We start from the raw sequence: 23,695 nt of genomic DNA, 5'->3' as shown, positions 1-23,695 counted from the left end.
CACAGCAGAGCTGCTCGCAGAGAACCCTGCCACACTGACAGTCATCGATTTCAGGAGCAGTGGCTAATATGCTTTGGAGAGGAGACAAGAATAAAATTAAAGAGAAGCTTGCAAATGACAGGGTGATGAACAGTGTCTTTAAAAGCACCAATCTTCTAATTGAATATTTCGTTTTTTCCTAATACTGGTTAACTTTTTTTTTCTCACCCTGGTAATATGTCTATTTTGTAGACTGAAATTACCCAAGTGGTCTGGCATGCCGGGGAGGGGCAGCAGGCTGTGCAGGAGGGCAAGATGGCCGGGCCGGAGCGGTGGCTGCAGACGGTGGGGGCTGTGGCCCCGAGGGGCGCCGGGCAGTGCCCGGAGCCAGTCCTGGTTGTCACAAAGCGGGGTGATACTGGCACTGAGTGGGCAGAGGCTGCGAACACCGCTCAGCACCCTACGACCCACAATGACGCAGGGCTCAGGGCCCAGGTCGGCAGGGCCGAGGCCGAGAACTTGCCCGGGGTGAAGGGGGAGCCTCGCCCTGAATGCGGGGAGGCCTGGGGGGCATCCAGACACGCCTCCCGGGTTCGAGGAGGGTGACTGTGACTCAGCAAAGCGGAAGGTGCCCAGACACCTGGAGCAGACGGTCTGCACACCAGCACCCTCCCCTTCTCTAATCTGCTCTTGATCACGAGCTGGCTTCCACATATTTGCTTCTAATTTTCCGATTACTCTCAAGGGCAAGGCACATTCTCCATAGGTGGTAAACAAATATGATGACCTGGGCAAAAAATGTACAGAGCTAGTGATAGAAAGAATCTTAAAAAACAGTCTAGACAATCTCCTCATTTTCCAGAAGGAAAACTGAGGCCCACAAAGTCTCAGTGACTCACCTGTCTGGGGGTGGGGGGTGGGGGTGGCATCATTGTATTCTTTTTTTTTTTTTAAACAAAGAAATTAAATTCCTGAAAGGGTTTGGTCATCTTATGTGACACAGAGGATGCTTCTTGCTGGTCACTACTTGCTTGTTTAAAATTGTGAACTCACCATTTTGATCACATTACATATGTATTTTTTTACACTTCTGTGTTCAAAATGAGGAAAAATATAAAAAATGTTACGCATTTCATTTTAAATTCCAATGTAGGGCATTTGTTTAAAATAAGAGACTGCCATGACAAAGGTGGTGGGGTCTTGTGGTAAAAATACACAAATGAATAAACACACTCATTTTCACATATAAGTGACTAACCAATGAATGTACACATGTAGTCACTGTAGTCTTGTCTGATCCTCTGTGACCCTGTGGACTGTAGCCCACCAGGCTCCTCTGTCCATGGGATTCTCCAGGCAAGAATACTGGAGTGGGCTGCCATGCCTTCCTCCAGGGAATCTTCCTGACCCAGGGAATGAATCCGTGGCTCTTGTGTCTCCTGCACTGCCAGGTGGGTTCTGTACCACTAGAGCCACCTGGGAAGCCCTACCAATGTACAGCCCACACACAAATAGGACAGAAGCATACTTTCCCCTGGTGGCTCACAGCGTAAAGAATCCACCTGCAATGTGGGGGACCTAGGTTGGATCTCTGGGTTGGGAAGATCCCCTGGAGAAGGGAACAGGTACCCACTCCAGTATTCTTGCCTGGAGAATCTCCATGGATAGAGGAGCCTGGCGGGCTACAGTCCATGGAGTCGCAAAAAGTCAGATATGACTGAGCTACTTTCAATTACTCACTCACATTTTCCAAGTAGAAAATAAATAGAAATGTAGGTTCCACAGTGAGAAAAGAGCAAGGAAAAGCTCACATGTTGTTCTAAAGTTACTAATGTTCCTCTTTAACTTCAGATCACCTTTTACCCCAGATCTTTTACAGGAGTAATGGCGAGAAAGACCAATCTATTGAAAAATACCAACTGGAAAACTCCTAGTGAAATTAATAAAATAAAACTCAAGCTTTGAAAGTATTTTTGCCTCAAGTTGTTCAACTGTTTTTCTCTCCTCTAACCTTGTGTAATATAATAATATAAAGAAAACTGAGCACCAAAGAATCGATGCTTTTGAACTCCGGTGTTGCAAAAGATTCTTGAGAATCCCTTGGACTGCAAGGAGATCCAACCACTCAATCCTAAAGGATATCAGTCCTGAATATTAATTGGAAGGACTGATGCTGAAGCTGAAACTCCAATACTTTGGCCACCTGATGCGAAGAACTAACTCATTTGAAAAGACCCTGATGCTGGGAAAGATTGAAGGTGGGAAGAGAAGAGGATAACAGAGGATGAGATGGTTGGATGGCATCACCCACTCAACAGACATGAGTGTGAGTAAACTCCAGGAGTTGGTGATGGACAGGGAGGCCTGGTATGCTGCAGTCCATGGGGTCAGAAAGAGTCAGACACGACTAAGAAACGAGACTGAACTGAACTGAACCTCGTATAATGTGGCTTACTGTTTATGTTAAGTACCCAAAATTAAAGTGGGGAAATGCACTTGGTTTGAAAGCTCGTATTTTAGCTGGGTGGATGAAGAAGTCTGGCCAATAAGCAGTAAAGCCTTCCTTTTCTCTTAGGACACTTATTATCCTTGAAAGTTAAACGCCATTCTGCCTTGTAAAGTGAGCTGTTTGGTCCTTCCTGTTCCTAACAGGTTTTTTTGGTAGTTAGTCCATGAACTAGAGCTTACGTGGGGAGCATCAACCAAACCACATCAATAATAACGATGAACTTACAGAAACGAAAGAACGTCTCCTGAAACCACATCTCCTCTGCTCTCTGCACCAGCCTGCCTCTACGCACTTGGGCGGGACCCCACACGCCCCTCCTCCACGTCCTCACTGCCTTCATCCCCGAGGGCGCCCACCGTGCGCTCCAGCCGGCGCCCCTGATGCTGCTCTCGCCGCAGCGGCCAGTCACCTCCTGCCACTTCACCGGAGATCGTTTTTGTCCTGTTGGTACCTTAACATTTCCCCTGTGTTTTTCTTGACTAACTTAAAAACTATTGTTCCTCAAGTGTCTGTTCGGCTCTGCTTCTGAGCACTCCTTGCAACATCTGGAGGTACAAAGAGAGAAAGGACATAGCAAAAGACTCTGGAAAGAAGCATCAAGAGGGAAGCAGGAGATGAGGGGGAACCCAAAGCCAGAGGGGACACCACAGTGCCCAGAGCCCACGCCTAAGGACAGCCCGATTCCTCACTTCATGGAGCTAATGGGACCATCCGGAGGTCCCAAACCCTCTTACTCCGTCCATCTCCTCCTTCACTAACTCATTTTTCCTCTATTGAAAACGCCTTTTTCTTATATTAGTTTCCACCTCTGATACTTCCTTCCTATTGTAAAAAGAAAAAAATTTGAAGCAGTGATTTGATCACATTAATTCCCTACTTACACTACTTTCCTAAGGATGCTGGGGATGGTGAGGCATCCCAAATCCTCCTCGTGACCTTTCATCATTTGGCCTTTGCTTGGTACCAGCTGCAGAGGCTTCCCTGGCGGCTCAGCAGGTAAAAGAGTCTGCCTGCAGTGCAGGAGACGCAAGAGGTGGGGGTTTATACTGAGTGAAGGAAGTCAGAAAGAAAAACACCAACACAGTATACTAACGCATATACATGGAATTTAGAAAGATGGTAACAATGACCCTATATGCGAGACAGCAAAAGACACAGATGTAAAGAACAGACTTTGGACTCTGTGGGAAAAGGGAAGGGTGGGATGATTTGAGAGAATGGCATTGAAACATGTATATTACCATATGTGAAACAGATCGCCAGTCCAGGTTCGATGCATGAGACAGGGCGCTCAGGGCTGGTGCACTGGGATGACTCTGAGGGATGGGGTAGGGAGGGAGGTGGAAGGGGCTTCAGGACGGGGAACACATGGACACCCGTGGCTGATTCATGTGAGTGTGTGGCAAAACCCACTACAATACTGTAATTAGCATCCAATTAAAATAAATTAATTAATAAAAAAAAAAAAGGCGGGGGTTTGATCCCTGGGTCAGGAAGATCCCCTGGAGGAGGGCGTGGCAACCCACTCCAGTATTCTTGCCTGGAGAATCCCATGGACAGAGGAGCCTGGCGGGATACAGTCCATGGGGTTGGAGAGTCAGACGCACAACTGAAGCACCTTAGCTCGCGTGCACACACACACACAACTCCACAGAGGAATGCGTCCCGCCTCTCATGACACTGGGCGCTCGAGTCGCGCCTGATGACGCAGCGCGGCTCCCACACCTGCGCTGCCCCCCTCCCTCTTGGCCTCACTCTGCGGGGCGGCCCCCTTTCCCACACCCGTCCTGCCGCCCATCCTGTGAGTGTCTCCCTCACCCCCAAGGCCAGGCCCTGTCTGGAGCCCGCAAGGTCCTCTGGACTTATCCTACATGTGCCTCTGATCAAACTGTTGCAATTACTTGCTTGTTTGTATCTGCCAGTTGGATCCCTGAGACTGCCTGGGTTTCACTTGCCTTTCTATTTCCAGAGCCAAAAATAGTCTCTGAGGTACAATAGGCACATGATATGCTCTTATTAATAAATGCTCTGTTGATAACTATGATGTCGGGTGTGTGGAGGAGCTAGTTAATATCAAGACCTGGTTGATCACAGCCAGATGCAACTCTATTATTGCACCGATAAGAAACTCACAAAGACGTCAAAGCAGCTTCCGAAATCCTTAACAAGTCAGTGGAAATAGTGGCCCTGCAGACAGGTTTAAAACTGGTAGACATGGCTTGTATGCAGTGTCCTTAGAACAGAGTTGTAAGCAGGAAAGGAGCGCCATAAAATGTGACCTTCAAAAACATCGACCCGATAAAAGGAGAGCAGCTCAAGTGAACACCTCCGAAGAGCGTTCTCGTGTGCTCTGTCTGCATTCTCTGGGAAAACCACCAAGGTCCACTCAGATCCTCCCAAGGGTGGGGAAGGCCCTGCCTCGCTGCACTGTGAGCAGTGGGTCCCTGGGAATGCTTCCAGCATCACACACAGTCTGGAATTTGGGAAAAGCTCAGTAAAATGAAAAGTTAAATCAATGAGTGAATAAAAAGCTGGTTTCCAAGGCAGGACATCTATCCTTAGCCAGGTGTTTAAAAAATATGAACTGTTGGGAAAAACAAAACAAAAAACAAAAATAAAAGTGAGGCTGGTATAACTGAGTAGTAAACTAACTTTAGAAACAAATTCAAAGTGTGCATCCACCCCATCTCGAGTCCGCCGTGTCTGCTTCCCATGTGAAGTGTAGAGGCCCCAGGCACACTGCGTCTGCCCTCTTGACAACAAGGCCCTCCAGGTTGAGGTCTCATCCTTGCCCCCAGAATATGGGGCATTATTCGAATACAAATAGTAAGACCACTTTACAAAGTGTGAAATGACAAGGTGTAAAGATCAAAATGCCTTTACCTGAGACAATTTTGTCGTGGTGGCAGGCAGCAGTGGGCGACTAAACTTCTTCTGAGACCCAATGGCTGCTGGAAACGGCGGTGCCGAAAACACAGCCGCGACACAGTTAATCTTGTTTATCCACCCCTGCATTTCCTCCGGGCTCCTAGGAGACACAGGCATATTATGTCAGGGTATTTCCACACCTGCATGCACGGCATCCTGCCCATTTCTCACCACTGATTTAAAATGACATATAAAATCATTCACTCTTCTTGGGACCAATTAATCCCTGGCAAAACTTCACTGGAGAGGAACATTTTCAACAGCATTCGCCATGGCAACGAAAGGCCCTGGATCCCATGATCATCAAGGAGTAAGACTGTGACTACCGCCCGAGGATACAGAGGAAACAAAGCAGAATCACTCCATAGAAAGTATTCATTAAAGCCTCTGCTTTCCCGTTATGCTGATACTAGGCTAGTCAGAAACTAATTTACAAATTAACTCATCTCTTCTAATCACATAATTTGATTTTAAAATGCAACTGAGTGATAAACTGATAGAGGGAATATAAAGAGGTATATACACCCACTTTGGAAAGTAATTTGGACAGTTTTTTTAACAAAATTAACTATAAATTTATCAGCAATTCTACTCCTAGGTATATATTTACTCAAGGGAAATAAAAACATATAGGCACTAAGAGATTTGTATGTGCATATTCACAGGAGCATTATTTATAAGTGTCAAAAAGGAGAAACACTCTAAATGTCCATCAACTGGTGAAGGAATGGACACAGTGAAGTCTGTATCCTTACAGAGCATCACCACCCAGCAGCAGAGGCGTGGAGAGCCGAGACAGGCCTCAGTGTGGACGACCCCACACCTTTACGCGGAGCAACAGAAAAGCCCACATACTCTACCCTGCGGGTATATGGAAACTCCAGAAAAGGGCATACAAAGAGGAGACCAGTGGTGTCCGGGCTAGGGGTGAGAACGGCACAGGGGCTCAGTCTCTGTAGGGTGATGGAAGTGTTCTACAGCTGGACAGGGTTGCACGATTCTGCAAATTTACTGAACGTCACTGTGAACTTAGAAGTATGTGAGGTGCACCTCGATAGGACAAAAAATATCCACCTGAGAGGATGTGGAAATCTCCTGAGGTCAGTGTCACACTGTGAACTTGTAGGCCATGTTAGCAGAGTGCGGCGCTGACAAGGCTTGTGAACTCGTAAAGGAATGGAAGAAACAGATCCGAGCTAGGTGAGATACCCGCCGGCTGTACAGTCGATACAAAGATGGACAAAAAGTCAGCCCATCTAAAAATCCCTTTCTGCACGATCCCCCTGAAAGCGATCACGCTGAGCGGACAGCACACCAGGGGTCTCCCTCACCGTGCCCCACGCCTCTCTTTCACTGGACTCAATTCTGCATCAGTTATATTTGGAGTAATCAGATCTCCTGAGTTATCATATCCGGCACTTTTAGACATTTAAAAACAATAATGCTGGGGAACAGAATAATTTGAAGGACTTTTATGACTAATAGCCGTAATTATGCATCTGGCTGTGGTTCCCTTGGGTGTTAACTGTCTTACTCCTACACTAAAAATATCCTGTGTAACTTGGGTTTCCTTACAACTTCCTCCTCACCGGATGTCAGCAGTTTTACACCTTTGCAAGCTCAGCATCCACAGATCGCCAGAGAACCTGTTCTTGTTCTCATTCCCCTTTCTCATCTTCCACTGTTTTCATCAACAAGCACGCAGAGACCCATATTTACTATCTCGATGTCAAATGTCATGCCAGTGCCAAATGCAGTCACCTGGCGGGGCTGGGTTGAGAGTGGTTCTGAAGCCAAGCTCAGGCTGTAAAAGGCACGCCGTGAATAATTAGCAGTGCCTGCCATGGACACCGATGCGACGTGTGCGACTAGACTGCCTGTTCTAGAGGCTCAGTTCCCAAAATCCCAAGTTTCTCACTTCATAAACCCAGAATTCTCCACACGGAGTGTTCCATCCCTCATCTGAAGGCTGTCACAGACTCCTTATTACATAGGCAATCCACCCTGCTTCCGTGCCCACAGTACGATTTTATCTTTTCCTTCTAGTTTAATCACAGACTCTTAGAGCTCAGAAGGAGAGGAGAGAGAGAAGGAAGTGAAATCCACACTTCGTGCACAGCCTCTGTGTGCCAGGCACTGTGTCGAGGCTCTTTGCACACCTGATCTCCTTTGCTTCTCACCAGAACCCTGTGACACGTGTGCTAGGGACAAGCTGAGGTTCACAGAGGTTAAACTGTGGGCACGACAAAGACTCAGGCAGCGGTCGGTCATCTGAGTCCCCATCTGCGGCACTCACTGCGTGACAGGACTTGCACTAAAGCCCTGGTTTCCTTTATGAGGATGTTACATCCAGAGCTGGTCAGGGGCTGACAGAGGGTCACAGGGCGACTCCAAGGAAACAGAAAGCGTGCCCCAGGGTTTCCATTAGTCTAGTTTCCTTAGATCGCTGTCTCTCTATTGTAGCCGGTTAATGACTGACTCAGCAAGTGTGCCCTGTAGATCCCGATTCTCTTTCTTGGTGTAAAGTGGTGCTCTGCTAACTGCTAAGTCACTTCAGTCATGTCCGACTCTGTGCAACCCCATAGATGGCAGACCACCAGGCTGCCCCATCCCTGGGATTCTCCAGGCAAGAACTCTGGAGTGGGTTGCCGTTTCCTTCTCCAATGCATGAAAGTGAAAAGTGAAAGTGAAGTCGCTCAGTCGTGTCTGACTCTTAGCGACCCCATGGACTGCAGCCCACCTGGCTCCTCCATCCATGGGATTTTCCAGGCAAGAGTACTGGAGTGGGGTGCCATTGCCTTCTCTGAAAGTGGTGCTCTGCAAACTAAAAATCCAAACCAAACCAACGAATGAAACCTACTGGGCTTGAAAAAGCAAGACCCTCCAATCAGCTGTCTTCAGCTTGAGCACGTTGGGCTTCTTCTCGTAGTCGGTGGCCTGGGAGGCCAGCGCGTGGTGCACGCTCACGGCGTTTTTCAGGTCCTCCTCTGACAGGGCCTTCTCTGGCTTATATTCGTCCTGTAGGCAGATACGAAGAAAGCAAAGACATGTTCAGACTTCATCTTCTCTTCTCTTTTTAAAACCTATTAACTGCAAGAAAAAGTTTGGAAAATCCACGAAGGTGCGTGAAAAAACAAGTGAATGGCGGGTAAAAACAACTCCGTGCTACTTTATAAATGTCACTAAACATCCTTTTCTTTGAAAAGTATTCTCAGAATGAGAAAATACACATTTATCAAAGGCACACTTTTGCAAAAGCTGATATATAATAATTAAAGAGCTGCTGCTGCTGCTGCTGCTGCTAAGTCGCTTCAGTTGTGGCCGACTCTGTGCGACTCCATAGACGGCAGCCCACCAGGCTCCCCCGTCCCTGGGATTCTCCAGGCAAGAACACTGGAGTGGGTAATTAAAGAGCTAAGGAAGGTCAAAGATGAAATAGCTATCATACACGTTTTACAGTGGTTTGAAATGAAGCAAGGTCTCATAGGGCGATTTGGTTTCAGAAACAAACGGACACCCATCAGCAGAAGTGAACTGCCGGTGAAAACCAGGCCACTGTGTCTGCTCTAAAGACTCCACATTTTCCTGCTACTTTCTTTTGAGGCTAATAATATGAAGAAAAAAATGAACAGTAAAATGAAATAATTTCTCCAGCTGTACTTGAAAGAAAAGAGGAAAAATCAGCTTAATCTTAAGTCAGGAGAAAGATTAGCTCTATTATCATAAATTTGAAAAATGAGTAAAATTATATTAAAAAGGAGGGTATCATGGATAGATGCAATTTTATCTTTGAGCATTATCCAGACACAATTCATAGAATTTACAAAGGTTCTTTTGTGTAGCTTCCACCTAAACATAACTAAAAAAAATCCCAACTAGTTGAAAAATGTGATATTATTATTGTACTATTATTATTATTATATCTAGTCATTTCCGTGGGTCCATAAGAATAAAAAAGACCTGAAAACCAATGTAAGTGTAGTAGACATTACAACTGTTATAGGAGATATTTTTTACTAATAAGTTCCTCTCTCCTCTTCCCATATTTTATAATATCAAACATGATGCTATAAACTTGCACTTCTTTTATAAAGAAGACATACTCCTCACCTTCTAATTAGTAGCAAAAGCCTTTTACTAGTAAAAGGAAGATACAGTCTATTCTGTTATCACAGTTTCATTTATCACAGTTTCATTTTACAAATTTTCAAAAAAATAATTATACACTCATATCTCTTCCTCCCTTCCCTGCAGCCCCAGCACAAACCACGCTTTTCAGGGGTACTCTTGCCATCAGTTCAAAGTGAGTCAGAAAGAAACAGCAGCGGCTTATCTCGGTAATAGCCGACACCAAGTGGGGGAAATCTAAGACACTCAGTACATACCAACTGCAACATAAAAATCACACAGTTTACAATACTAAATGGTAAAATGACTACTTTAAGATTGCTACAACTCTATTGAGCCTCAGCGATTAAGAACGGACGTCAACAGTAACGGCAGCCAGCGCCAATGGTCAAGGCTTCCCCGTCCACAGTGACCCCTCTGCTCCATTCTGCCGAGCGTCCCCTATTCTCTTCAGTACGCCTGTCCCATCCCAGCAGAGGTTAAGAGCACAGGCAGGTGCCTGGAGCTGGACCCATCTCTTCCATGTTTCATGATCTTAGATTAATTAATTCACTCATTAAGTTCATATTCTTTGAGAAGGAGTGATATCTTCATAGAGCTGTAGGATGAAATTCCATGAGATCCCATTTTTTAAACTTTAAATAATGTTCAAAGCGGATAGTAAGCACTTAGATGTTACTTGATATAGTTTCCAATAATAATTTTTAGTAGCACAAAGCTTGAACTTCGGAGAAGGCAATGGCACCCCACTCCAGTACTCTTGCCTGGAAAATCCCATAGATGGAGGGGCCTGGTGGGCTGCAATCCATGGGGTCGCTAGGAGTCGGACACGACTGAGTGACTTCACTTTATTTTTTCACTTTCATGCATTGGAGAAGGAAATGGCAACCCACTCCAGTGTTCTTGCCTGGAGAATCCCAGGGACGGGGGAGCCTGGTGGGCTGCTGTCTATGGGGTTGCACAGAGTCGGACACGACTGAAGTGACTTAGAAGCAGCAGTAGCAGCAGCTTGAACTTGTATTTTATAAGGACAAACTTGTGAGGATCAAACTTTCTGCTTACATACCCTGTAAACACATTCGTAACCACCTTTATGGTCTTTCCTTCTTACACAGAGGAATCGTGCTTAGGGTTGATCCTGTACTCCAGATCAACCTCCACCAACCCCTCCTAGGATCTTATTTCCCTGGTTATTATCTTTCCACTATATTTTAAATCCTTGGTTGTCTACGGGCTTCCTCCCCACAGCCTATAAACACCCTCAGGGCCTCTCTTATATTTGTAAGATAACAGTCCCTCCTGAGTATCACTTCCTCCTCTAGCCTTCACCTCTCTTCTTCCTTTATACACAACTAGTCAGGAGTCCACAGGAACTATTTACACTAATTTCCAGTTTGCCCTTTAACCTACTGGAGCCTGGAGTGCATTTCTACCCTTCACTGAATCTGCTTTAGCAAAGGTCAGAAATGACCTCCCGACCGCAAAGTTCTACAGATTCTTTAGTTTTCATCTCACAGCAACCAAGGAAGTCAGCAATTCTGCTGAAATTCTCCACTGCTTCCCCTCCCACTTCTCTCTGGTGCCTCTTCTCCACTCTGACCACAGCTCCGGCCCCTCCTCGTCTGCCCGTCCACCAGGCATCAGTTCTGCCGTTGGCCTTTGTCCCTTCTCGTCCTGGAGGTGCCCCCTGGAATGACCACAACTGCCCGCAACCCTGGAACGTCGCATGGCAGGGGGAGCTGAAAATCCACATAAGACTTATCTGCCTCCCGTTTATGCAGTTCTTCCCATCTTCCGCTCCTCTGTGCCCACAGTTGCAGGTTAGCAAATTCAATCTCCCGTGAATCATGCAGTATGCAGTGCTCACAGCTGAAAAATCTGCCAACAATTGAACCTGTGCAGCTCAGATTTGTGGTGTTCAGGGTTAAACTCTGCTCTTACCAGTGTAGGTCCTATCTATATCACAATGCCTGACATACTGCTGTGGATGAATAGGAAAAGAAAGACCAACCCTTAGCCATTAGCACTGGGAGACTTGGACCTTTGGAGCAACTGTACTTATTCCTGGGGCTTATTCTCTCTGACCTCATTCTTCAAGCTTAAAGGATGATGTTCCTGGAATACTCTAAAAGTGCTAAGAGTTTTAAAATGAACATTTATTACAGCTCTAAGTAGAAGCGAACAGTAATTACCAACTTGGGAGACCTGCACGGTGGTTTCTGAAGAGGACTCTATCCTCAGGCAGTTTCCTAAACCCTAGGGTAGCTGATACTGGAAGGAAAATACTACACAGGACAGAAAGGGAAGCTACGATCTAGGACATATCATAGTAACTAGGACGAAACCAAAGTCTAGGAATTTTAAGTCCAACATGGGCTTCCACTCTTTTAGTTAATAGTAATATCATTTTATCATTTTTAAAAAAGGGCAAAATACAAACAAAACACGTTTGGAATTCTGAATTCCTACTAGAAAATGTAGCTCCAAATCCATACAAAATAAAACTCAGGGTAGACTGGAAAAGTTAGAGCTGACAACTGAATAAAAAGAAGAGACTTTATTCTGCAGAGCTCATTCTGACATCTTTATTTTTCAATGCTTAAAGTTGAAGATGGTGTCTAATGATGGTATTGGGAAAGAAGAAATAAAGGATAAATTATCGTAATCAAACCATTTCAAACCTAAGACTCTTGGCTATGCAAACTGAGAAAAGAGAGCAAGATAAATTCAATCAAGAAATTTTCTATAAAAAAATAAAATGCTCTATGACACCTAATAATTACTAGCTATTTTCTCAAACAAATGAAAGGTGAAAATGATACCTAAAAACACATTACTCTCCTCTGTGTTCACTGCAATCTACGTCTTTTATCCAGGATGACTCACTGGAGTCTCTACCACCCTAGTAAGCACCAAGCATGTGACTTCACAATGCTGTTTATTTAAAATGCACTTAAAGCATGAAATGAAAAGCTTTCTCCTCTTTTTAAAGAAGCTTGTTAATTAAATGTCATGTGAAGTTGGATCATAACACACTAACGCAAAGATCATCTACATATGTACAAACAATAGGTTGGCGTCAAGTCTGAAAATCTGCACCCTCAGATGAGTATAAAGTCCAGCTTGGAAAGTGACCAAATGTCAACTGATATTCACCAATGTCAATTTAAAAATGCTCAGATTCCAGTCTACAGAGTACAAGGCACAAGTGCTCTACCTCATTAAAACAATAAAATAAAGTTGAAATAGTCTTGATTTCCACTGAGAGAATATAGTTGTGAGAGAAGTGAAGACATTCTTGAGAGCCTATGAGGATTTCATAAAAACGTCAGTAGTTAAACTGGATCCTAAGCTGTGTATTAATTCTTGATTTTTAAAAAGGCACTAAAAACATTTTTCATAATTTGATGATTATCTTTTTAAAAAATTTGGTGTATTTCTGGGTAGATGTCATTCTAAAAGTTATTCAGCTTCATTTTTCTTTTACCAGGGGGCACATTGTGTTCCCACAGATCTTGGAGGAAGGCGTAACGGGAAATCAGATGAAGGTGTGTTTTAGCCCATAACTCAAATAATCAGATATCTGAAAGTCACTTCTTCATAGAATGTTAAGACTGAAAGGAGCTTCAAGGATCATTTCAACTAATTTTCTCATATTAGATAAGCGATTTTAAAGTCAGGAAAATGTCTTCTATTTCTGCAAGGAGAATTAGGAAATAAGCAACTTAAAGTCAAAGGATGACATTCGTTCACACTAGCTTGTCCAGTCACGGCAGACACTGCGCCGTCTCCACACTGTGCCAATGAGGACACACGGGCCCTAGCAGAGGACTGGGCCTGTATGCGCGGGACACGAGGAGGGGGCACTCACAGGCCTGGTGGGACTGGAAGTGCCTGGGATGCTTTCTCAGTCAGTCTGACTTCAGGGACACACAGGACATTTCTAGGACAAATCTGGTGAGTGAACCAGGAAGTTAGGATCCATCTGTTAATGATCACACAACTGAACTGGAAGAGAGTCAGAGCAGACAGTTAACCACGAGTACCCCTTTGAAAGGGCTTCCTAAGTGGCTCAGAGGTTAAGAATCTGCCTGCAATGCAGGAGATGCAGTTTCAACCCCTGAGTCAGGAAGATTCCTTGGAGAAAAAAATGGCAACACACTCTGGTATTCTTGCCTGGGAAATCCCTTGGATAGAAGAGCACGGACATGTCCATGGGGTCACAAAAGAGTTGGACAAGACTTGGCAGCTAAACAACAACAGCCCTTTGAAAAAGTATATAGGATTCTGGGACTCAGTATCTGAAGAAACTTGAAAGGTCTTAACATTTTTAAAAAGAAGAAACATCTCAGCACCTTCCTTACTCCTTGAAAGTGAAAGTCGCTCAGTCATGTCTGACTCTGTGACCCCATGGACTATCCAGTTCATGGAATTCTCCAGGCCAAAATGCTGGAGTGGGTAGCCATTCCCTTCTCCAGGGGATCTTCCCAACCCAGCGATTGAACCCAGGTCTCCGCATTCCAGGCAGATTCTTTACCAGCGGAGCCACCAGGGAAACCCAAGAATACTGGAGTGGGTAGCCTGTCCCTTCTCCAGCGGATCTTCCCCACCTAGGGATTGAACTGGGGTCTCCTGCATTGCAGGCAGATTCTTTACCAGCTGAGCTACCAGGGAAGCCCATCCTTACTCCTTGAATATTTCTAACTAACACAGTGACCAGGGCTTCCTCTGGGTCCCTGCGAAAGGCTGCACTTGGCACTGTCTGTGACTGTGTGCTGTGTGCCCATCATCACCCACCCACCACCCCTCAGTGCAGAGCCCTGGTAAGCAAGTTAGTGTCGAATTCGTGTTTCCTGCTATGACTTTCACATGACTGGTGTGGGTATAATATTTACTGCAAGGAAGGGAGGGAGGAGGGGAGGGAGACAGGGAGAGAAAGGCACTGCCTAGGCCCCTAGGGAGCAAACAGGAGGAGAGGTTTGCGTTCTGAACACATCTCACACTCGAGTGGCTTGGAAAAGGGCACAGCCAACTGATAGGGTAAACTAGTTTCTGTTTGCCAGACCCTCTGAGCGTGTTTTTAAACAAACCTTCAGAGCACAGCCTGTGTGTCCTGGACTCCAGATACCACGTGTTTCCAGTTGCAATGCCTGTCTATGAATTGATAGTCCTAAAAAATTCTGCTTATGTTTGAAATATGCCTTATATAATGGTCACACTGCTCTGCTGAAATGGGTCATTCATCTGACTTATGACTAACAAAAACTCAGATATGATCATGTAACACCTCAAAACCTAGTGAACTTCTGTTTCATGCACTTTCCACTGTTTCAGAGAATGGGAGAGGGGTCCATACGGCCCTTTCAGGGTGTGAGAGGGCACAGAACCAGCAGTTTCACCAAATAAATAAATAAAAGTACCCTGAGCACACAGAAAAGCTTTTTGCTCTCAGGGTCCCAGTCAGGCTGGCCGGCTCCCGGCACCTGGCATCAGTCTGGGGGCCTGGTCTTCAGGGCCTCCTTCTGCCTGGCCCGGGCCCACTCTGCATGTGCCGCCTGTACTCAGACACGGCAGCAAACAACTCCCTTCCCAATCCAAAACGCTTACAAGCAGTTGGAACTAATCTCTCTCTCAAGAAGTCCAAGGAAACAATGGAAGACTCTGCATCAAGAACAGAGAGTTCCCAGTATACCAAGACAGGAAACTAAATTTTTAGTTAACCAACATTTTTTTTACATTTGAAAGACATGCCAATGGCAAATATATTCTGGTCTGAATACCTGTTTTCTAGACTCTAGAGATAAAAGACATTAGAATATTCTCTAGGGACTTCCCTGGTGGTCCAGTGGTTAACAACCTGCCTTTCAATAAAAGAGACACCCAGGTTCAATCCTTGGCTGGGGAACTAAGACCCCATGTGTCACAGAGCAACGAAGTCCACGAACCACAAATACGGAGTCCGGGCACGGAACAGAGAGTCCAAGGGCTGCAACAGAAGATCCCCCACGAGCCAACGAAGATTCCACGGACCCCAGCGAAGACCCAACGCAGCCAAATAAACACTTTTTTTTTTAAAAAAAAAAGAACATTCTCCAGAGCCTGGTATAGAGGATTTCACAGTCAGGTAATTCAGAGCCATGCACTCAGCAGCCACCCACACCCCTCTCTCTTAACCATTCCATCAATCACCTGACTATTTTAAGGATAACATAATTCACTTTTGTCACAACCAGACCTGTAACAAAAATACCATCATAAAGCTTACCAAAAAAGACTTGTAAGAAAAGGACAGACCTAGGGGGGTCAGACACAAAGCCCTTGACTGAAACCCACAGAGATCTTCTGAAGCTGTGTGACAGCAAAGACGCATCTCAGCATTTGACCAGCAGATGACTCACTCCTGGATAACAAAACGGTAGGAAGCTGATACCTGTATGTCGACAAGTGATGGAATTTCCCCACCAAAAATTTAATCACTTTATCATTAACCCACAGCAATTTCAAAATTTCAAAGCATACATAAACTGTTATATTAAAATGATATTAAGAGTCCTCTGCTGCAAACACTTCATATTCCAATAAAAATAAATAGCTCTCCATCGGGTAATACATTCCCCAAGCCTGGTCTCAGGGGCACTGCAAGTACCATAACCAAACACGGACAGGAGTGCGTTTCTGCTCAGCTGGGAAACAGACAAAACCACTTGCCTCACCACAGATGCTGCACTGTGCTCTGCCGAAGAGGAGTTCTAGGAACCGCAGTCCGCTACTCACACAGCGTTTCCCCCTTTACCCGACGTTTCTCCAGTTCACCCATACACTTGGCTTTCATTGTGTCATGTGCCACTCATTGCATAAAACCTGTATCACTGTAAGCCCAAGCTCTTCTGGGGGGTAGACACCAAGTTGGTTTCTCGTTCCTCCCAATATGACGTTTTGCAAATGGTTCTGATGTCACTACGGCAATTTTCTGTGGATTTCCTTTTTGCTTGAAAGTCAGAGGCAAACACGATGAAGTAGGGGGAGGGAGGGGCCAGAATGGGAAGGAGGTGGTCATGAGGCTGGCAGGTGGTGTATAAGCTGGAGAAACAAGACAAGGGCTTGGGACCATGTCAGGAACTGTCCAGGGGACAGAAAGAAAGAAACAGGCCTGTTTCACTTGCAAGAGAACAGACACTGGGGATCCAGGATCTGCAGGTCACAGGAAAGGGGGTGTCGCGGGGGCATGGAGGGGAAATCAGGGAAGAACCTCCTAAAATCAGCTGTCTGCACGCTCTCCGCCCATGTCCTCACTCACCCCCTCCGGCTTCCAAGCCTGCCACTCCACTGGAGCTGCCTCATCAATAACTTCCTCATCGCTGGATTCCAGAGTGACTTTCCGATCCCTACCTTAGGCCACCTGTTTCCAGCCTGGAGTGCCACTCCAGGCCCTGAGGTCTGGGCAGCCCTCCCCTACCCCCCCATCTCTCTCTCTTCCTGCCGCCCCCCACTGCCTCTAAGATGGGGTCACACTGCCTGGCCCCTCTCACGGTCCCTCCCTCACAGGCACACATGAAAGGTCTGTGTCCCACTGTTCTCCCCACTTTACAAGCTCTGAGGGACATCACCTCTCTCGTGTATTTTTTTTGGAGGACTCTCCAGACCCCCTCCCGGCCCCTGATATGCATATCCATAACCGTGTCAGACCCCTGATTTCAGCACCAGGAACGGAACTGCCCGGGCAGCGTGCTTCCCCTTTCTCACGAGGTCTCTATGACTCCAACACCACCCCCAACCCACACCCCATCTTAGAGCCAGACTGATGGTTCTAAAATATACATCTGATTGTGTCACACCCCATTAAAAATCCCTGGATACTCCCACACTGCTCCAGGAGAAAAGCTCAACTCCCAAGCACGGCCTTCTGGGACACCTGCAGCTCCCTGGACGTGCCATGGTCTCTGACATCTGGGCATCCGTACACGTTCCGCCCTACCCGAATCCTTCATGTGACTAACCTCTGCGTGTCTTTTCAGGGCAGACATCACTTTTCAGTCTAGACATCACTTCCTCCGTGAATCCTTCCATGATCTTCTCTGCTCTTCCTGAGGCTCAGTGAACTGTCCTTCCACGGCACATTGCCTTCTTTGCAGCACATATTGAATTGCACTGAAGTGGCTTTTTTTTTTTTTGCCCACTCTTACTTCTTTTATTCATTTTTTGGGATTTTATTTTTATTGGAGGATAAGTGCTTTACAATATTGTGATGGTTTCTGCCATACATCAACTTGAATCAGCCACAGGTAAACACACGTCCCCTCCCCTCTGAACCCCTTTTCCACCTCCCAGCCCACCCCACCCCTGTAGTTGTCACAGAGTACCAGGTTGAGCTCCTTATGTCACACAGCAAATTCCCACTCACTCTCTGTTTACATATGGTAATATATATGTTTCTACGCCATTCTCTTCGTAGCACTTTTTACAATAGCTAGGACATGGAAGCAACCTAGATGTCCCATCAACAGAAGAATGGCTACAGAAACTGTGGTACATATACCCAATGGAATATCTGCTGCTGCTAAGTCGCTTCAGTCGTATCCAACTCTGCGTGACCCTATAGACGGCAGCCCACCAGGCTCCCCGTCCCTGGGATTCTCCGGGCAAGAACACTGGAGTGGGTTGCCATTTCCCATTTCCTTCTCCAATGCATGAAAGTGAAAAGTGAAAGTGAAGTCGCTCAGTCGTATCTGACTCCTAGCGACCCCATGGACTGCAGCCTACCAGGCCCTTCCGTCCATTGGATTTTCCAGGCAAGAGTACTGGAGTGGGGTGCCATTGCCTTCTCCGAATGGAATATCACTCAGCTATAAAAAAGAACGCATTTGAGTCAGCCCTAATGAGGTGGATGAACCTAGAGCCTATTATAGTGAAATAAGTCAGAAAGACAAAGACAAATGTCATATATTGATGCATATATATGGAATCTAGAAAGATGATAGTGATCAACTTATCTGCAGGGCAGAGGTGGAGACGCAGACACAGAGAACAGACTTTTGGACACAGTGCGGGGAGGAGAGGGTGGGACGAACTGAGAGAAGAGTATGAAATGGCTTTTTATTTGTTGACCTTTTCAGACAGGGCGTAAGCTCCTCTAGAGGCTTATTTGCTCTCAGGCATGCGTGCAGCACACAGCATTCTAGAAAACTACTGCAGTCCTGATCTAAAGACGCATGCACTACTGGTTGGCCTCCTGTGAGGTCTGAGTCAGGATGACAGTTTGTCAACCTAAGTTCAGCTGATAACAGACGCCTGACTTTTAAGTGCCAATCTGGGAATCATGAAATGATTGAAATGCTGACGTTCCTATGACTGTTCATGTTTCCTGGTAACAAAAAGGAAGACTACCTGAAAGAGGGTCTGAATTAGAAAATCTTAAAAGGTTAGTTACATTAAGTATGGAAGGTAATTAGAGACAGCCTCACATTCCAACAGAAGAGAGGTGGCATCAGGCAAGTGCCATGACGGACAGAGGAGAATCACTGATCCTGATCAGAGCCCGAAGCTGCCTTCAGAAAGAAGCTCCTGCGTACTTACTGTGTGTTAGCCAGAAGTTAGGGGTTCTCTAATGGCTCAAGAGGTAAGGAATCGGCCTGCCAATGCAGAAAACGTAGGTTTGATCCCTGGTTGGGGAAGATCCCCTGGAGGACGAAATGGCAACCCACTCCGGTATTCTTGCCTGGAGAATCCCATGGACAGAGGAGTCTCATGGGCTACAGTCCATGAAGTCGCAAAGAGTCAGACACGTCTTAGCAACCAAACGAGAACAAGAAGCCAGAAGTTAGAGGAATCTGGTTGATGTGGTAAAGGGTAACAAAAAGTTCTCCAAAATCACTTGTTTTAAAATTCTAGTAGTTAGAAAAGACATGCAATAGAGCTAGGTGTTTATGTAAGAATTGCTGGTTGTTCAGTTGCCAAGTCATGTCCGACTCTTTGTAACCCCATGGACTGCAGCACAACAGGCCTCCCTGTCCCCTACCATCTCTCAGAGTTTGCCCAAGTTCATGTCCATTGAATTGGTGATGCCATCCAACCATCTCATCCTCTGTCATCCCCTTCTTCTTCTGTCTTCAATCTTTCCCATTATCAGGGTCTCTTCCAATGAGTCAGCTTATACAAGAAGAGTCTAATGGAAAAAACATTAGCATGGTTCCAACCACCCTTCAGAAGCCTGAGGAGGCAAACCAACCTCTGAGCCTCAGCTTCTTAATTAAAAAAATGGAGACAATATCCTCCTATAAAGTTGTAGGACTCAAATATAAAAAGTACTCCCAAAACTACATCATACTAACAAACCCATGTTATTTCTGGCTGAATGGTCACTACAGTAAGTGGGCTCAATAAGCCTCCCAGGCCCTTCCTGCCTCGATGAGGTGGGATGCTCTGATTTGGGATGACTGTTCCCTTAGATATTATATACAAAGCTGCTGCTGCTGCTGCTGCTGCTGCTAAGTCGCTTCAGTCGTGTCCAACTCTGTGCAACCCCATAGACAGCAGCCCACCAGGCTCCCCCGTCCCTGGGATTCTCCAAGCAGAAACACTGGAGTGGGCTGCCATTTCCTTCTCCAATGCATGAAAGTGAAAAGTGAAAGTGAAGTCGCTCGGTCATGTCCGACTCTTAGCGACCCCATGGACTGCAGCCCACCAGTCTCCTCCATTCATGGGATTCTCCAGGCAAGAGTACAGGAGTGGGGTGCCATTGCCTTCTCTGATATACAAAGCAATACCCTGTAAAGATGTGTGTGTGTGTGTCTTTGTTCAGGGGGCATGCAACAGAGAGAGTTGTAAGCAAACAGGCAGGGATATGCACCTTAGAGGCATGAGATCTTTGTTAAGTCTTCGGTTTCCTAAGGAGTCACAGAAAACCTTCATGATGAGCCTGTTTGTGCTGGGACGGGAGGAGGGGCAGCCTGGCTGAGTGGGGGTTGGAGAGGCTCGGAGCATCTGCCTGGTGTAGGCTCAGCTGTGCCTGGTTTTCCTTCTGGTGACTGTGGGTTTTTTTTTTTTTTTTTTTGGTTGGTAGTGATTTTTACTACTATTCTCACTCTTAATGAGGAAATACTAACTGGGTAAAAATCATTAGGTTATTTCTTTTTTTTTCTTTTTTACATATTTATTTATTTATTTGTTTTTGGCTGTGTAGGCCTCAATTGCAGCATGCAGGAGCTTTCATTGCAGCTGCCCCCCAGCACGTGGGATCTTAGTTCTCCGACCAGGGATTGAACCTGCCTCCCCTGCCTTGGGAGGCAGATTCTTAACCACTGGACCACCAGGGAGGTCCCTAGGCTATTTCTTAGCTGAGCAATCTTCAAAAGCAATCTTGAAAAGATGAGCAATTGATAATGGAATGGGACCCCAAGCCGCCCACCCTGCAGGGGCAGAGGCGATGTGTGTATGTGTGGCGTGTACGTGCTCAGAGCGAAAGCAGGGTGGGCTTTGGTAACTTCGGGAGGCTTATTTGACTCCTTTAGTTAGGGGAGCAGAGGCCCTGCTTCCTTCGTCTCACAACGCTGCCCCCTCTTTTAGGAGCCAAGCTCTGGCAGCCACGGTGGGCGGGGGCCGAGGTGCAGCAGCTGCCCACCTGGAGAACACGGGAGGCGCGGGGAGGAGTACCTGGGAACCTCTGGACGGGAAGCTCTGATGCTGAGAATCTGATCCGGGCAAGCAAGGCGTGAAAAAAGAGGATGGCGGTAGAATGTGTGTGCTGGCGAGGCCCTGGAGAACACGCTCCATCCGATTATCTTCATCCCACCCGCCTGGCACGGCCTGACCCAGGCTGAGCCAGGCTCTGCCATGCTGAACGGAACCAGTCTGGGGCTGGAGGAAAAGTATGCCTTTTTTCCATAATCCTTCATCCAGATTACAGAGAAGTGGCTACAGGAGGTAAGGAGAGGAAGGGGTGAGCTGTCTTCTCAGCTGTACTTGAATCCCAGGAGGTTACATGGGAGAGCACCATGCCTCCTGGGAGCACAGTCACCCAGTGGGTCCTGCGAGGGGGACTAGCTGGCACACAGTGGGACACTGTCTGGATCCTTTGGGGGCCTGGGTGTGGGGGAGGGCAGCACACACTCATCCTCAGAGGGTCTGACATTCTTCTGGGGGAGAAAACTGCTTCCTTGGTAAAACAGTTCATGAACTGAACTGTGACACCGTTTCTTTCACTTTCATGATTCACTAGCTACTTGAAACATTATTTTTCATCATATTTCTACTCCTGGGTACTCTCTATCCAGCCTGTAAAACAAATGTCAAAAGCTGTTTTGGGATCACCCTACTGGTCCCGTGGTTAAGATTCTGCCTTCCAATGCAGGAGAGGCTGGAGGTATGATTCCTGGTGGGCGAGCTAAGATCCTACATTCCTTGAGGTCAAAGAACCAAAACATGAAGCGGGAGTAATACTGAAACAAATTCAATAAAGATTTTAAAAATGGTCCATGTTTAAAAAGACATCTTAAAAAAGCTGTTTTTGCCATTCTCTGACCACGCCAAGTCTCCCAAAACTGTTATTTCCCTTTCACTGGTTAAAAATGCACCCCACCCCACCACCACCTTTTTCTTTAACCTTGCCTGCCTGGCAAATGCCTGATCATTACTGAGGTATGGTGGGTTCAGGGTGTGTTAACTCCTCAGGGAGGCACTCTCTGACCTTTGCAAGCGTGATCAGGGGCCTTATCCGGTGAGACTCTGCATCCCTCTATTAGTTTATACACTGTTTGAAGGTGAAACTTCAGTTTCCCTGTTCCTTGTCTCACTCTGTGGGTTCTCTGTGGCAGAGACTGTATCTTCGTCATCGCTGGAAGCCCAGCGTTCAGCAGAGTACCAAGCTCTAAACGGCTGTGTGAAGACATAACCCCCAAACTGTACAAACCCCCAATTACCCTGCAACGATATAACTTTCTTTCTGTGCAGCATCTGCCGCCCCGTGCTAGCAGGTCAGGACTCCAGCAAGGTTAAGGATTAGCCAGCAATGGGACGAGAGGAGCCCTTTGTAGGACATGCGCTGTACCAGTGCGGAGCCTCCGATACACTCTACATTCTGGAGGTAATTTGAAGAGGGAGAGGTCTAGGAGCTGGCGCCGCTGATGCTGGCAGGCAGCTGAGTGTCCTGCGGGCGCCCCTGGGGCAGTGGGCCGCAGACATCTCCCTGGTAACCTTACAGTGCTTGGCATCTTCAGATGTGGAGGCCCACTTGGTCTTCACATTCGCATAGCCTCTTTGTTTTTTAAAGAAAATCTTACAAGTTAGGAAGAAACCAATAAAACACCAGAGCAGATATATCCATCCAAGAACCTGGCCTACTATGATGACGCTTCCACTGGTTGATGAGCTAGGCTCTAGGATCTGCGCAAAGCTCTGGGAACAGATATTAGATGACTGCTATGCTGAGACTTTAAACACTTGTCACATTTTTTCAGCCCCTCCTTTTCTTTCAAAGAGCACTCACAACAATAAGAAGGGAGTTTGGGCTGGATACAGGATAGGGTGCCCTTTCTCAGGCTACTCTCTGTCTGAGCACAGAGTAGCAGCCTGAGAGGTGACCACAGCGCGATCTGCACGCTCCTGAACAAACACATCATTTCCTCTGGGTCCCGTTTTTCACTTTATGAGAGGAATCTCACCCAGTTTTCCGTAAGTGCCCATCTGCCCACTCCAGAGGTACCATAAATATGGAGGTGCAATCTAATTTTGTAGCTTTAATCCAACTGATGTTGACACTTCAGAATTCACAAAGTCAGTTCCTTGTCAACATGTAGCCCTTTCTATTTGATGTCTGGACGAGTCAAACAATTCAATTCCCTTATCCGAGGGAGAGGACAACAAGAAAGGCAGAGCTGTTGACTTGGAAATAGCCTCTCTCTGTGCATCACTTCTGTCAAAGGCAAGAATGTTTTTCTCTCTTCCCAGGCTCACCCTGGGATGGAGTGGGCGGAAATCCTGTGACTAGGTATTCAATGAAATGATTTTGCCAAAGACAACTTGGCCCCTCATAGAGGTTTTAGAGAAAATGACAAAGTTAGCCAAGAGAATAGGATTGATGCTGGGGAAACAGCTGTGATATGTGAAATTTAATTTCAAAGGGCTGTTCCCTGCAGAGACAAATCTAGCTGAAAGGAC

At 46.4% G+C, this 23,695-nt stretch overlaps 1 protein-coding gene across 11 annotated transcripts in view; it reads right to left on the bottom strand.

Moving 5' to 3' along the window:
* Positions 1-23,695, bottom strand: part of PSD3 (pleckstrin and Sec7 domain containing 3) — a 596,024-nt gene that overhangs the window by 37,186 nt on the left and 535,143 nt on the right. For all 11 annotated transcript variants that reach the window (XM_024986357.2, XM_024986358.2, XM_024986360.2 and 8 more), the window contains 2 exons: positions 8,277-8,434; positions 5,372-5,516 (listed from right to left, as the gene is read on the bottom strand). In XM_024986357.2, coding sequence (XP_024842125.2) covers positions 5,372-5,516; positions 8,277-8,434 — 303 coding nt within the window. The remainder of the gene's footprint in view (positions 1-5,371; positions 5,517-8,276; positions 8,435-23,695) is intronic.

Source organism: Bos taurus, chromosome 27 (genome assembly GCF_002263795.3).
Source record: "Bos taurus isolate L1 Dominette 01449 registration number 42190680 breed Hereford chromosome 27, ARS-UCD2.0, whole genome shotgun sequence".
Lineage (NCBI taxonomy): Eukaryota > Metazoa > Chordata > Mammalia > Artiodactyla > Bovidae > Bos > Bos taurus.
This window is presented reverse-complemented; position numbering and strand designations above follow the sequence as displayed.